Source organism: Schistocerca cancellata, chromosome 6 (assembly GCF_023864275.1).
Source record: "Schistocerca cancellata isolate TAMUIC-IGC-003103 chromosome 6, iqSchCanc2.1, whole genome shotgun sequence".
Taxonomy (NCBI): domain Eukaryota; kingdom Metazoa; phylum Arthropoda; class Insecta; order Orthoptera; family Acrididae; genus Schistocerca; species Schistocerca cancellata.
Window position 1 is genome coordinate 662,940,989 of NC_064631.1, and position 14,238 is coordinate 662,955,226.

At 43.7% G+C, this 14,238-nt stretch overlaps 1 protein-coding gene across 1 annotated transcript in view; it reads left to right on the forward strand.

The window, feature by feature from the left end:
* Positions 1–821: 821 nt before the first annotated feature.
* Positions 822–14,238, forward strand: part of LOC126088466 (ejaculatory bulb-specific protein 3-like) — a gene marked incomplete at its 3' end in the record, with an annotated part of 48,716 nt that continues 35,299 nt past the window's right edge. The window contains exon 1 of the mRNA XM_049906607.1: positions 822–1,032. Within this exon, the coding sequence (XP_049762564.1) occupies positions 822–1,032 (211 nt within the window). The remainder of the gene's footprint in view (positions 1,033–14,238) is intronic.

Below are 14,238 nucleotides of genomic sequence, written 5' to 3' on the forward strand. Positions count from 1 at the left end.
ACTAATACCGATTCGCGAGTTATATGAAACAGAAAGTGACAAGTGCCGAATTACGTGTTTCGCGGCAACCGCGTCGGCCAGCAACAACCATGGATTGCAGTGAGGATTGTTGTGAATGTTAACCATCAGCATTGCGTGTGACGAAGTACTGAAAATCAGCAACCAATAAAAAGATATTACTGTAGTTAGACGTGTAAGGCGGAGGTAGCAACTGCCTCAGAATTGGTGTGTTAGTAGGAAATATATATCACTTTGTACATCGCAACCTTTATGGTCCTAAATAATAGACAAACATTTCATTCCACTATTCAGTCTCAGAAGCGCCGCACTCGGTTGAAATACCCCGAAACCACAGCAGGAAAACCGATAGCCTTCATCCATTAAGCACACGGTCATATAATCATAATAATTAACTGTTTGGCGGCTTCGGTAAATTACACAAAACCCAATAAAGCAATTTAAAACGGGGGTGTTTCAAGGTATAGCGGAACAAGACGAAGATCGATGGAGGCACACGGAATATCAATAAAATAGGTTTAATGAACTGTGCCGACACCAGCAGAACACGTCAATTCTCGGTAAAACCCTGTCAGCAGGTAAACTCTGCACGATGTTTGCGTTGAGCAACCGACGCCTCACGAGGCAGAGTCTCTTTGCCAAGTCGCGAGTGCAAACGAAGCCGAGCATTAGCACCTGACCGGCTTGCGCTAATAAAGGACTGGCGCCGTGGCGCACGCTGCACAGTCGCTGGAAGGCACCGCTGCAGCACTGACAGACAGACAGTCAGCCAGCTTCGTCGAGCAGACCGTTGTCGACCGGCCATGGCACGCGTGTCGGCGGGATGGGCAGTGCTGTTGTTGGCGCTGGTGGCGGTCGGCGTAGCCTCAGCGGCTGCCGGCGACGGCAAGTACACGACGCGCTACGACAACATCAACTTGGACGACATCCTGCACAGCACGCGCCTGCTCAACAGCTACATCAACTGCCTGATGGAGCGCGGGCCCTGCACGGCCGATGGCAGGGAGCTCAAGGGTGAGTCGCCGCTCTCTTACTCTTTCTTGCCTTATGATCTCTCCTTGTCACCTTCTCCTCCTCCAACTCCTACACCTAACTCCTCCTAGTCCTCCTCCAACTCCTCCTCCTCCTCCTCTACATCTACATTTCCACCTACATACACATCTTCATATACATTCCGCAAGCCTCTGGATGGTGTGTGGACGAGGGTGCTTTATGTAGGACTACCACTTCCGACCTTTTGTGTTCCACACGCGGAGGGTGCGCGGGAACAACCGCACTTGGTAAGCCTCTGCGTGAATTCGAATCTGTCTGATTTTAACGTCATGGCCCTTTCGGGGGATGTAGGTGGGCGGAAGTAATATATTGGTTGACCCTTCAAGTAATGTACGCTCTCGGAAGCTTAGCAGTAAATGACAGCGCGTTGCACAATGTCCCTCTTGTACTGTCTACCACCGGTGTTGGATGATGATGGCCGAGACGCTTTCATCTACATCTACTTCTACACGGCTACTCTGCAATTCACACTTAAGTGCCTGGCAGAGGGTTCATCGAACCATTTTCATACTACTTCTCTACTATTCCACTCTGGAATGGGGAGTGGGAAAAAGGAACACCTAAATCTTCCCGTTCGAGCTCTGATTTCTCTTATTTTATTATGATGATCATTTCTCCCTACGTAGGTGGGTATCAACAAAATATTTTCGCATTCGGAAGAGAAAGTTGGTGATTGAAATTTCCTACATAGATCTCGCCGCAAAGAAAACCGCCTTTGTTTCAGTGACTGCCACCCCAACTAGAATATCATATCAGTGACACTCTCACCCCTATTGCACGAAAACACGAAACAAGCTGCCCTTCTTTGCACTTTTTCGATGTCCTCCGTCAATCCTAACTGGTAAGGATACCACACTGCGCAGCAATATTCCAGCACAGGACGGACAAGTGTAATGTAGGCTGTCTCTTTAGTGGGTTTGTCACATCTTCTAACTGTTCTGCCAACAAAGCGCAGTTTTTGTTTCGCCCTCCCCACAATATTATCTATGTGGTCTTTCCAATTTAAGTTGCTCATAATTGTAATTCCTAGGTATTTAGTCGCATTGACAGCCCCTTAGATTTGTGCGATTTATCGTATACACAAAATTTATCGGATTTCTTTTAGTACCCATATGGATGATCTCACACTTTTCTTTGTTTAGTGCCAATTGCCACTTTTGGCACCCACAGAAATTCTCTCTAGATAATTTTGTAATTGGAATTGATCGTCTGATGATTTTACTAGACGCTAAATTACAACGTCATCTGCAAACAATCTAAGGGGGCTGCTCAGATTATCACCTAGATCATTTATGTAAATCAGGAACAGTAGAGGGCCTATGACACTACGTTGCGGAACGCCAGATATCACTTCTGTTTTACTCGATGATTTACCATCACTACGAACCGTGACCTCTCTGAGAGGAAATCACGAATCCAGTCACACAACTGAGACGATACTCCATATGCACGCAATCTAATCAATAGTCGCTTGTGAGAAACGGTATCAAAAGCCTTCTGGAAATCTAGGAATATGGAATCGATCTAAGATCCCTTGTCGACAGCATTCATTACCTCATGGGAATAAAGGGCTAGCTGTGTGGCACAAGAACGATATTTTCTGAATCCGTGTTGGTTGTATATCAATAAGTCATTTTCCTCAACGTGATTCGTAATGTTCTAGTAGAGTATATGCTCCAAAAACCTACTGCAAATTGAAGTCAGTGATATGGGTCTCTAATTCAATGGGTTACTCATATTTCCTTTCTTGAATATTGGTGTGACCTGTGCTACTTTCCAGTCTTTAGGAACAGACCTTTCGTAAAGTGAGCGGTTGTATTTGATTGCTAAGAAAGGCGCTATTGTATCTGCATACTCTGAAAGGAACCTGATTGGTGTACCATCTGGATCGGAAGACTTGCCTTTCTTAAGTGATTTGAGTTGTTTCGCAACACCCAAGAAATCTACTTTTATGTCACTCACGCTAACAGCTGTTCTGGTTTAGAATTCTTGAATATTTACTTCTTCTTCTTTCGCGAAGAAATTGCGGAAAACTGTATTTAGTAACTCCGCTTTAGTGGCACCATCCTCTGTAACATTTCCATCGCTATCGCGCAGTGACGGTATTGACTATTTTTTTCCAGTGGTGTACTTTACATACGACCAGAATCTCTTTGGGTTTTCTACCATATTTTTAGACAATGTTTCATTGTGGAAACTATTAAAAGCATCTCGCATTGACGTCCGCACTAAATTTCGAACTTTGTGAAACTTAGCCGGTCTCGGGGATTTTGCGTTCTTCTGAATTTGGCATGCTTTTTTCGTTGCTTCTGCAAGAGTCTTCTGAGGTGTTCTGTACACCATGGTGGATCAGTCCCGTCTCTTATTAACTTACGCGGTATGAATCTATAAATTGCCTTTGATACTGTATCTTCGAATTTGAGCTGTATCTGGTGCAAATGGTCCAAATGGCTCTGAGCACTATGGGACTCAACTGCTGAGGTCATTAGTCCCCTAGAACTTAGAACTAGTTAAACCTAACTAACCTAAGGACATCACAAACATCCATGCCCGAGGCAGGATTCGAACCTGCGACCGTAGCGGTCTTGCGGTTCCAGACTGCAGCGCCTTTAACCGCACGGCCACTTCGGCCGGCACTGTATCTGGTCTACACTTACATAGTTAGCTTGGAAGGAGTGGAGACTCTCTCTTAGGAAGTCATCAAGCGAATTTTTATCTGCTGATTTAAACAGAAATATTTTGCGTTTATTTTTAGTGGTTGTGGTTGATACGGTTTTGAGCCTCGCTACAATGACCTTGTGTTCACTAATCTCTGTATCCGTCATGACGACCTGTATTGGATAAGGATTTTTTGTGGCTAAGAGGTCAAGTGTGTTTTCGCAACCATTTACAATTCGTGTTGGCTCATGAATTAATTGTTCAAAGTAATTCTCCGAGAAAGCATTTAGTACAATTTCAGATGTTTTCTGTCTACCACCGGCTATGAACATGTATTTTCGCCAACAAATCGAGGGAAAATTGAAGTCTCCACCAATTATAACTGTATGAGTGGGGTACTTATTTGTAAAGAGATTCAAGTTTTCTTTGAACCGTTCAGCTATTATATCACCTGAGTCGGGGAGTCGGTAGAAGGAGCCAATTATTATTTTGGTACGGCTGTTGAGTATAACCTCTACCCATAGTAATTCGCAGGAACTATCTGTTTCAACTTCACTACAAGATAAACTACTAGCAACAGACACAAACACACCACCACCTACTTTATTTAATCTATCCTTTCTGAACACGGTTTGCACCTCAGTAACAATTTCGGCAGAATTTATCTCCAGCTTTAGCCAGCTTTCTGTTCCTATAACGATTTCAGCTTCAGTGCTTTCTATCAGCGCTTGAAGCTCTGTTACTTTTCCAACACAGCTACGACAATTTACAACTACAATACCGACCCTTGCTTGGTCGATTCTCGTCGTTTCTTTGCCCTGTACCCTTTGAGACTCGAGCCCTTTTTGATCTTTACCGAGACTGTCTATTCTAAAAAACCTTTCAGTCCACGACATACAGCCTCTGCTACCCGTGTAGCCACCTCCTGTGTCTAGTGGACACCTGACCTATTTAGCGGAACCCGAAACCCCACCCCCCTGTGGTGCAAGTCGAGGAATCTGCAGCCTATACGTTCGCAGAACCGTCCGAGCCTCTGATTCAGACCCTCCATTCGGCTCAGTACTAAAGGTCCGCAATCAGTCCTATCGACGATGCTGCAGATGGTGAGCTCTGCCTTCATCTCGCTAGCAAGACTGGCAGTCTTCACCAACTCAGACAGCCGCCGGAAACCAGAGAGAATCTCTTCCGATCCATAGCGACAAACTTCATTAGTGCCGACATGAGCCACCACCTGCAGTTGGCTGCACCCTGTACCCTTCATGGCATCCGGAAGGAACCTTTTCACATCTTGGATGACTCCCCCCGGTATGGACACGGAGTGCACATTGGCTTTATTCCCGTCCTTAGGTGCCATATTCCTAAGGGGCTCCATCACCCGCGTAACATTGGAGTTCCCAGTGACAAGCAATCCCACCCTCTGCGCTTGTCCGGACCTCTCAGGAAGACCAGCCACTGTCGCAACAGGCGAGGCCGCCCTTACTGTCTCAGAAGTACTTTCAGCAGTGGGCAGTACCTCAAACCTGTACAGCCTTGCGGCCAGCACCAACTTTCGCCTTCCGGCCAGGGTTTCGCGACCCCGCCACGGTTCACCAATCACCGTTAGGCAAGTGTCGACCGGCAGGGACGTCCGAATCCGAGGGCTCAGTGGCAGCAGAGATCCCAGGCGGTGCTACAGGTTCCAGAGGCGCCAAAGTGCTCGCCTCGGTTGTCCCAATGTCACCGCGGTCCAGGGCAACAGCGTGGAGCCTGTCGACCACGGCCAACACAGCTTCCAGCTGTTTCCGAACGGTGGCCAGTTCCACCTGAATCCGTACACAACAGGTGCAGTCCCTGTCCATCCCTAACAATTTTTTTCCTCTCTTCTATCTCACAAGACGTTCAAAAAAATAGATGACTGACGACTACGCGAGTTTACACTATACGGGTACTAAAACGCGACGCTGCAACTCTCAAACACTATAATACGCCCGAGATTTGTGAATTAAACTATGCAAGTACTCAAAAACATGCAAAGAAATTAAGAATTAAACTATGAAACAAATAAGTGAGTGAAGAGTACGACTTGCTTCTGGCTGCTGCTTATCCATCGACGGCAGGGAGCTTACGAGGAGAACACGGTAAGTGCCTTAATCCGATTTCCCAGAAACTTCGCTCGGTGGAAGAGATGTCAAAATAAGGGAACACCTGTCTCGGCTTATCCGTTCATACTCCAACGTGTCTGAGAAAATGACGGTCAAAGTTTTCGACGTAATTTTGATGCGTTTTTAGGACGCGATAATCTCAGCCGAAACGGTGGCACGGTGGCACAATGACTAACGACACAGCCTCTCAGTTTTGCGCATCGTCTTCGAAGCCCGATTACTGTTCTTATTTATTCTATTTTATTTTCATTTATCTATGCATGTCCGTAGAAAGTTACCACACATGAATGTTTCTTACCAAGGTATGGGATACAAGGGCACTATATCAACTGTAAAATTATAATTGCGTTTCACAGCAACTGTCATATTTATTATATAATATTTGTTTCTATGGTATATTCAGGGATCACGATCTTTTTTAAATTCTCCTGTTCTCGTATTTCATTCTAGAACCAATTCTTATACGAATTCTTATATTTTATTCTCATTTTTATTCTTCAGGTACAGTTAGTGCATTCCCTTGGATGATACCGATCGTAGAAACATTAGAAACATAGAAATTCCGAACACTTAGAGCATCGCGCGAGGCCAGTGGTATTTCTTCGTATCAATATCACTCGGTAAAGAAACGTCGTTGCTGAAGATTTCATACGTTGGCAATAGTTTCATGGCAAAACACGCATAACGGACAGTTTTAACAGAAACTGGCGCTTGAAATTAATTAGTAATCTCATTTATTTATTTATTTGAAATCATTCACCAGCCATGCAATTAGTAGACGAACAAGGGCAACGATATTTCAATACACATTGGAAAACCTTCGGGTAGTAATGTTCCACGGGCACGAGGCAAAAGTGAAAAGCAAAAATAAAAATAATAATCGAGTTTCGAACGCAGGGCTCAAAAATGTGAAATTTGCGAAGCTAGCCACTGCGCCAGCTAAGATGCACATTAAGTACCGCGAAAACTTTGACTGTCGTTTTTTCAGCAACGGTCGAAAACCTACTTATAAGCCGGGACACATGTTCGCTTAATTTGACCCCTCTTTCACTTAGCGAAGTTTCTGGGAAATCTGGTTATGGCACTTGCCGGGTTTTCCTCGATAGTAAACGTACCTGCGACGAAACTTGCTGTTCTCCTTTGGATCTTTTCTTGTGACACTATCAGTCCTACTATGTAAGGGCCCCAGACTGATAAGTAATACTAAGTATCGAAACTTCCTGGCAGATTAAAACTGCATGCCGGACCGAGACTCGAACTTGGGACCTTTGCCTTTCGCGGGCAAGTGCTCTACCAACTGAGCTACCCAAGCACGACTCGCCCCCCGTTCTCACAGCTTTACTTCTGCCAGTACCTCGTCTCCTACCTTCCAAACTTTACAGAAGCTCTCCTGCGAACCTTGCAGAACTAGCACTCCTGAAAGAAAGGATATTGCGGAGACATGGCTTAGCCACAGCCTGGGGGATGTTTCCAGAATGAGATTTTCACTCTGCAGCGGAGTGTGCGCTGATATCAAACTTCCTGGCAGATTAAAACTGTGTACTAAGTATCGGTTGAAAGAGGGTGTAAGTATCTGACATCCACCTTTCCCGCGATTAGTTCTGCGTCGTCGTTCCATTTAAAATTCCCCCGTCCGCTTACTCTCATACATTTAATGAACGCGTCTCTTTCCAGTGACTATTCACCAATCGTTTACTCGTACAGTAACGGGATTTTCGGCGTGCTTACTCGAAATGCTGTACGTTTGTCTATGTTGAGAGCCAAAAGCCAGTCCCTGCAACAAGTGTCTATCCTCTGCACCTCTTCCTGCATTTTGCTGCATTATTCTAGCGTTATTACTTCTCTACGCGTTGTAGGCCTATCATAATAAATAGCGAAAACTGAGACAGTTTGAAAATGTACGATAAAAGCACCAAAAACATTCCAGTAAACCTGGGAAACCAAACCACCATTTGGCGAGAGAACTGCGAATATGTGATTACAGGTCATCACTAATTTCAGCACGAAATACTGGACAGTCGCAATTAGTATGAATGAATATGAAACGTAAACTGTAAAAGTCCCCAGATACCTGAACTCGAAGTTCACACATATGGCGCGAAAAGTCCAAAGAATGTAAAATTACAGGTATTCCAGTTTAACAGAGGCTTACAAACAACCGAGCTTTCCGCGCAGCTTCCGCAGCAGAGACATTAAAGGAAGAAAGTGGCAGTGAGGCACACTATGTGTTGACTTGTGGAGCATAGAGGGTGTAACAAAAAGGTACTGGCAAAACTCGCAGGAAACATGCCTCACACATTGGGGAAGAAAATATGTTCTATGGATATGGACCCGGAAATGCTTTGTTTCCATGTTAGAGCTCGTTTTCTAGTTCTCTTCATAATCACGTTAATCATGGGTAACACACAGAAACACAAAATACCAGCATTGCATGAAACGTTTTCTTACATGAAATGTTCAGTATAGCGTCTTTGGGAGCGTGGGACGGTGAAGCCTACTACTCGCGACTGAATGAGGGCTAGAAGGTCTGGGACAAAAACTGGAGGAGAAACGTCTTCGTACACTTTATGACAACCCTAGTGCCAGCGTAAGACAGCTGTAATAAGTAATGTCGACCACATGGTTGGCTGCAGAGCGCTACATGAGAACCTGCTGTATCCGTACCGTGTACAGCTTATGTAGGCAATATCGGCAGCCGATTTTGCTGCACCGGTACATTTCTGCGAATTGTTCATTCAATAACGTTTCAACATTGATATTAGTGCAAATGCGCTGCTGACGGAAGAGCGTTCGTTCCGACGAGATCAGACTGTGAATTTTCACAGTCAACACGTATGCGCTGTCGAGAATCCTTCCGAAATTGTACAGTCACGTTTTGAACAAAGATTTTTCTCCCAACGGGATTATTGGCGACTGTTTGTTAGAGCCTCATGTTCTTCCCACCCAAGGCTCAACGGAGAAACTTACCACGTTTTCTCGGAGAACAGTGTACTTGTTCTGTTAGAACATGTGCCTTTAATTTATTAGTAGTAGTACTTTTTGTGTGTGCTGGCAAGTTGTGTGTTCCTAAATAATGGACACATCTCTCGACCAAATTTAAACCTGTATCTAGATATTCTTATTTCTAGTTCTGATTCGACTAACTGAACTCTTGGTTTGAGAGAGGCACATTATTTATGGCAAATTTCATTTTATCGTTTTATTTCCTAACTGAGTGATCAGGCGGAGTGTTAGAAATCTGAACCACGATAGAGCTAGTTTATATTTTTATTTGTTTTCAACTTAATATCAACAGACTGGGAATGGAACGGAGTTGCTCTCAATTGGAAATACTTGGACTAGGACAACCAGTTTCAGCATTTACCATAAAACCAAGAAAAATCTGCTAAGAACTTAGGTCGGAATCAAGGATTTGACCTACTTTTAATTTGTTTCTGGGGCAATAATTCCCTGAAGGAAAGTGCTCGTATGTACATGTAATTGGAGTAATACACTGAGACGAGAAACGTCATAGGATACCTCCTAATATTGTGACTGATGAGCCTGTTGTTTAGTCCCTTTCTCTCCAAACCAACCAACCAAGCTAATATCGTGTCGGAAATCCTCCTGCCCGGACTAAAGCAGCACCTCGATTGGGCATGGACTCAAGTCACTGGAAGTCCACTGCAGAAATATTGAATCATGCTGCCTCTATAGCAGCCCATAATCGAGAAAGTTCTGCAATATTTTGTGCAGGAACTGACTTCTCGATTATGTCCCATAAATGTTCGAAGGGTGCCCAAATCATTTGCTCGAGTTGTCCGGAAAGAATTGTGGCTCAATGACACGGCGCACTGCCATCCACAAAAATTCCACCCTGGTTGCGGAACATGAAGTCCATGAATGGCTGCAAACGGTCTACATGTAGCCGAAAATGTCCATTTACAGTCAATAATCGATTCAGTTGGGCCAAAGGACCTAGTCCATTCCATGTAAACACAGCCCATACCATTATGGCGCCACCCCCAGCTTGTTCGTGACTTGTTGTCGACCTAGGTCCATGGCTTCGTGGGCTATGCGCAATTCTCGAACGCTACCATCAGCTCTTACCAAATGAAATCGCGACTCATCTGACTAGGTCACGGTTTTCCAGTCGTCTAGAGTCCCACAGATATGTGACGAACCCAGGAGAGGCGCTGCACGCGATGGCGTCCTGTTAGCAAAGGCACTCGCGTCGGTCGTCTGCTGCCACTTCCTGTTAACGCAAAATATCGCCGCACTGTCGGAACGGGTACATTCGTCGTACGTCCCACACTGATTTCTGCGGGTATTTCACGCAGTGCTGCTTGTCTGCAAGCACTGAAAATTTTGCGGAAACACTGCTGCTCTCGGTCGTTAAGTGACTCAAGTCGGCTACTACATTGTCGGTTGTGAGAGGTAATGCTTGAAATCTGGTATTCTCAGCACATTCTTGACACTGTGGATCTCAGAATATTGAATTCGCTTTCGATTTGGCCGGGAGGGAGAGCGGTGTGCTAACCACATGCCCCTCCATACCAGAATCTAGTGACGCCGGTGGGCTCAGGACGACACGGCGGCCGGTTGGTACCGTTGGGCCTTCCAAGGCCTTTTCGGACAGAGTTAGTACTTAGTTAGTATACTTAATTCACACAGACAGACAGAAAGACTGAAAGTGATTAAAGCTCAAAAAATAATTAGAATCCTTGACACAGTGAAAGTATTACGTTAGTATACTTACGTTCTATTACAGTTTCAAAATAACAACTTCAAATATTTATCGAAAATTGCAGAAAAATGTAATATAAAATAAAAATATCGGAACTCGATATTATCCTTTCAATATAGATATTTCGGTGAAATATATACCTCCATTTATATAAAACGATATTATTGGGATAAGTATCGATACATGGGTGCATCAGTATTTCAACAGGTCTAGGTGGAAACATCTGAAAGGCGAGAGAGACGGACAGAGACAGAGAGAGAGGGAGAGATGGAGAGAGAGAGGAGAGAGAGAAGAGGGGGAGAGTGAGGAGAGGGGGAGGGGGGGGGGGAAGAGAAGGAGAACTGATAGCTACAACTTTTCGTCCTTCTGCCAAGGTTTGTGTCCTTTCGCCATATGTTTTACGTCGCTTACACAGTCAACCAAATATTAAAATCGTAAAACTTGTTTTCGCCTTGTGAACGTTATGCAACCATGACTAGAAATTTTACATTTCCGAAGAGTACTCTGTGATGTTTTATTCTGTGCCCTCGTTCTTCATACCATACTTATTTAAATGCCAATAATATATTCATATTCTACGTGTGGCATGGTACTGTATACTTCTGACTGATGACATAACTTTCATATTGTCGCACCATATACACGGTGAACATAAAACCGACAGACTTCAGGGACAGAATTCCGACTGGAAATGGAGGAACAAAGGTTCTACGAACAAGTGTCCGGAAATGCATCGTTGCCACGATAGATGGCGCTGACGAATGTAAGTCCCTCTGACCACGTGCCATGCGTTGCATCTGCGTAATTGACGCAGCGTGCTGTAAGCAGCAGGGCGATACGTTGTTCATGTCGGGAACAAGCCGAGATGGTGTCTGTGTACTGCCAAACAGATGGGAATGGTTGAGAGGCAGCACGTCTGCACCAAAACAAGTGCGCTCACAGACACGAACCGCATCACACAACATTTCCATCCCTTGTTGAGCGTCTGTGTGATCATGGGTCCTTTCAGACAGACGAACGTGCACTGAGGCGGCGGACTAGGCATACACCAGATTTCGAGGACCAGATTGTATAGCGAAAGGATTAACACCAGCGGATTTCCTTCCTCGGGAAGGATTTTGTCAGTGGTTTTCACGCCAGACCATCACAGTTACGGGATTTCTGTCATCAGTTCTCCTTACCGACGAAGCAACCTTTACCAGAACGCGTGAAAGCGTACTTTGTATTCCACGGAGGCCACTTTGAACATCTGTTGTGACATGGATGCGATGCAGCTCTGTTCTGTGTTCCGAGGCGATTTATTATCGTTGCACGCACACCATCCATTTCCGGACACATGTCAAGAGGACTTTTTGCCTCGATTTACAGTCAGGAAAAACCGTTGTCGGTTTTATAAATGTTTACCTTGTATACATTTGTTAAAAGATAGGTTTCATCTGCAGTTTGTCATGTAAGATGTCCTACTTTTGTTATTACCTTAGTTCCTGGTATGATATTCCTGCTATCAAATCTGATAGCATGCTATATCTATTTCTATCTCCTTTTCTCAGTCTTTAGACCACATCTTTGATTCAGCGATAGTTTTCCCCAAACAGTTTTTCGTGGGTATGTGTTAGAATCAGTTCGCTTACCTCCCTCTAAAGGACTTCAGAAAACTTCTTGTTTCATTTACTCTTTCGAACTCTGTTTCTTTCTCTCTCAACCCATTCAATTTCTGCCACTCATTCTCCGCAGCCAGATTTCAAACTTTTCCAAAAATTTCTGCCCTTCCCTTTTTAACGTCCAATTTTCTGAGCTATATGTAGCTACCCAACAGATAAAACAATTTTGTATTGGTACTCTCAGCCATTACACATATAACGAGAATGTACGATAAGACATTTCAGAAGAACAAAGGTGTGAACAACGATTATCTTGTATCATAAATAAAAACGGAAAATCAAATCTGAACTAATTTGTCAACAAGTAAAGTGTAACAATGCTTCAGCTATTGTAGTCGAAAGTGGACAATGGGGAGGGAGGGGAGGCAGTGGGCTTTGAATTGATATCCAGATTGACCTAGATTTTGCGCGTATATCCTGGAAGACTTCTGAGCAATGCCGGAACTGCTCTTTATGGAATGCTTTAGTTCAGGGGTCTCCAAACTTTTTAGTCCGCGGGCCACAATGACTCCTCCACGAAGTCACAAAGACCAAGATCTACCTAGTGGGATTAAAGCACCCTAGCACTCCTTGATCATCGTAATGTAAGGCTAAAGCAAAGATGAAATCGCAAAAATCTAAGGTTGTGGGAATAGCTAGCACTGAAACGAACTACGATTTTTATTTAATTACATAATTTTGATTGGTGGACGTACCTCACCGAAATTCTGGCGTATTTTATTCTGGCGAATTTCACCGACAAAAAAGTATGTCACTGCACATTCTCCACGAAAGCGTCCTGCAAAGTTAACGAAAGCTCAAAATCATTGTTAGCAACACTAGTACTGCAAGACGTAACAGAGGTAGAGTATGTGAACGCATTGTTATTTCAAGCGGCGCAACAATAAGTTTAGTTATGTAGTCTTGTAGCAGAGCCAGAGCATATATTTGATAGTTCTGTTGCGTGATTGTGTCTATGTTGCGAGTGTCTCGCGAGTTTTTTAGTGTTTTATGCGCTGTACTAGTAGGTGAGACGACGAAGTGTGGGACAATTCAAAGTTTGAATTCGAAGAGACAAGGACAATCTGAAAATCGAAATACATATTGCACGACTTGAGTATTTTTTCACTTTATTTTTTAGTGGAACTACAGTGTAATTGTGAGTATTTTATTTAGTAATTAAAGTACCTTAAAAATAAATTCATTGCATTTTGTTTAGGCAGACTACTCCCTCGTTTTATTAGTATTAAATAGCACTTTTTTTTCAGGTTACAAACTTTTGTGAAGTTCTGTACAAATATGGAAAAGAAACGAAAGATTGACAGTGAATGTAGAAATTTTAAAGATCAGTGGTGATTTCAATATTTCGTGGTGGAATCAAGAAACAAACCAAGGTGTATTATTTGCAATGAAGCTATGTCAGTCTTAAAGAATACAATACAAAACGTCAGGATGAGACTAAGCACTCTCAGAGTTATTCCAAGTTTACAGGATGTGGACCATTAGAAATGTATGAGTCTCTGAAACGCCAGCTAAAAACCCAGCAGTCGCTGTTTAAGAAAGTAAATGCTGAACAACATGCAGCAACTCGTGCTAGTTTTCGTGTGTCTCATTTAGTAGCGAAACAGTGTAAGGCATTTACCGACGGTGAATTATTGCAACAGCAGAAAAAATGTGTCCAGAAAAAGTTAATTTATTTAAAAACATAAGTTTGTCGGTAAACACTGTGGCTCGAAGAACATGACATTGCACAAAATATATCAGCACAACTGCGTGACAAAAATCAAGACTTAGACTGGTTCTCTTTGGCCGTGGATGAGTCAACAGATGTATCAGATACTGCTCAAGTACTACTCCTTGATGTTCACAGTATTCACGGGACGACCACTGGCGAAGATATTTTTAAAGGAGTTGAAAGGGCAGTTCAGAAAAACAATCTTCAGTGGAAGAAATTAAAATGTATTACAACTGATGGTGGCAAAAACATGTGTGGGAAAAATAA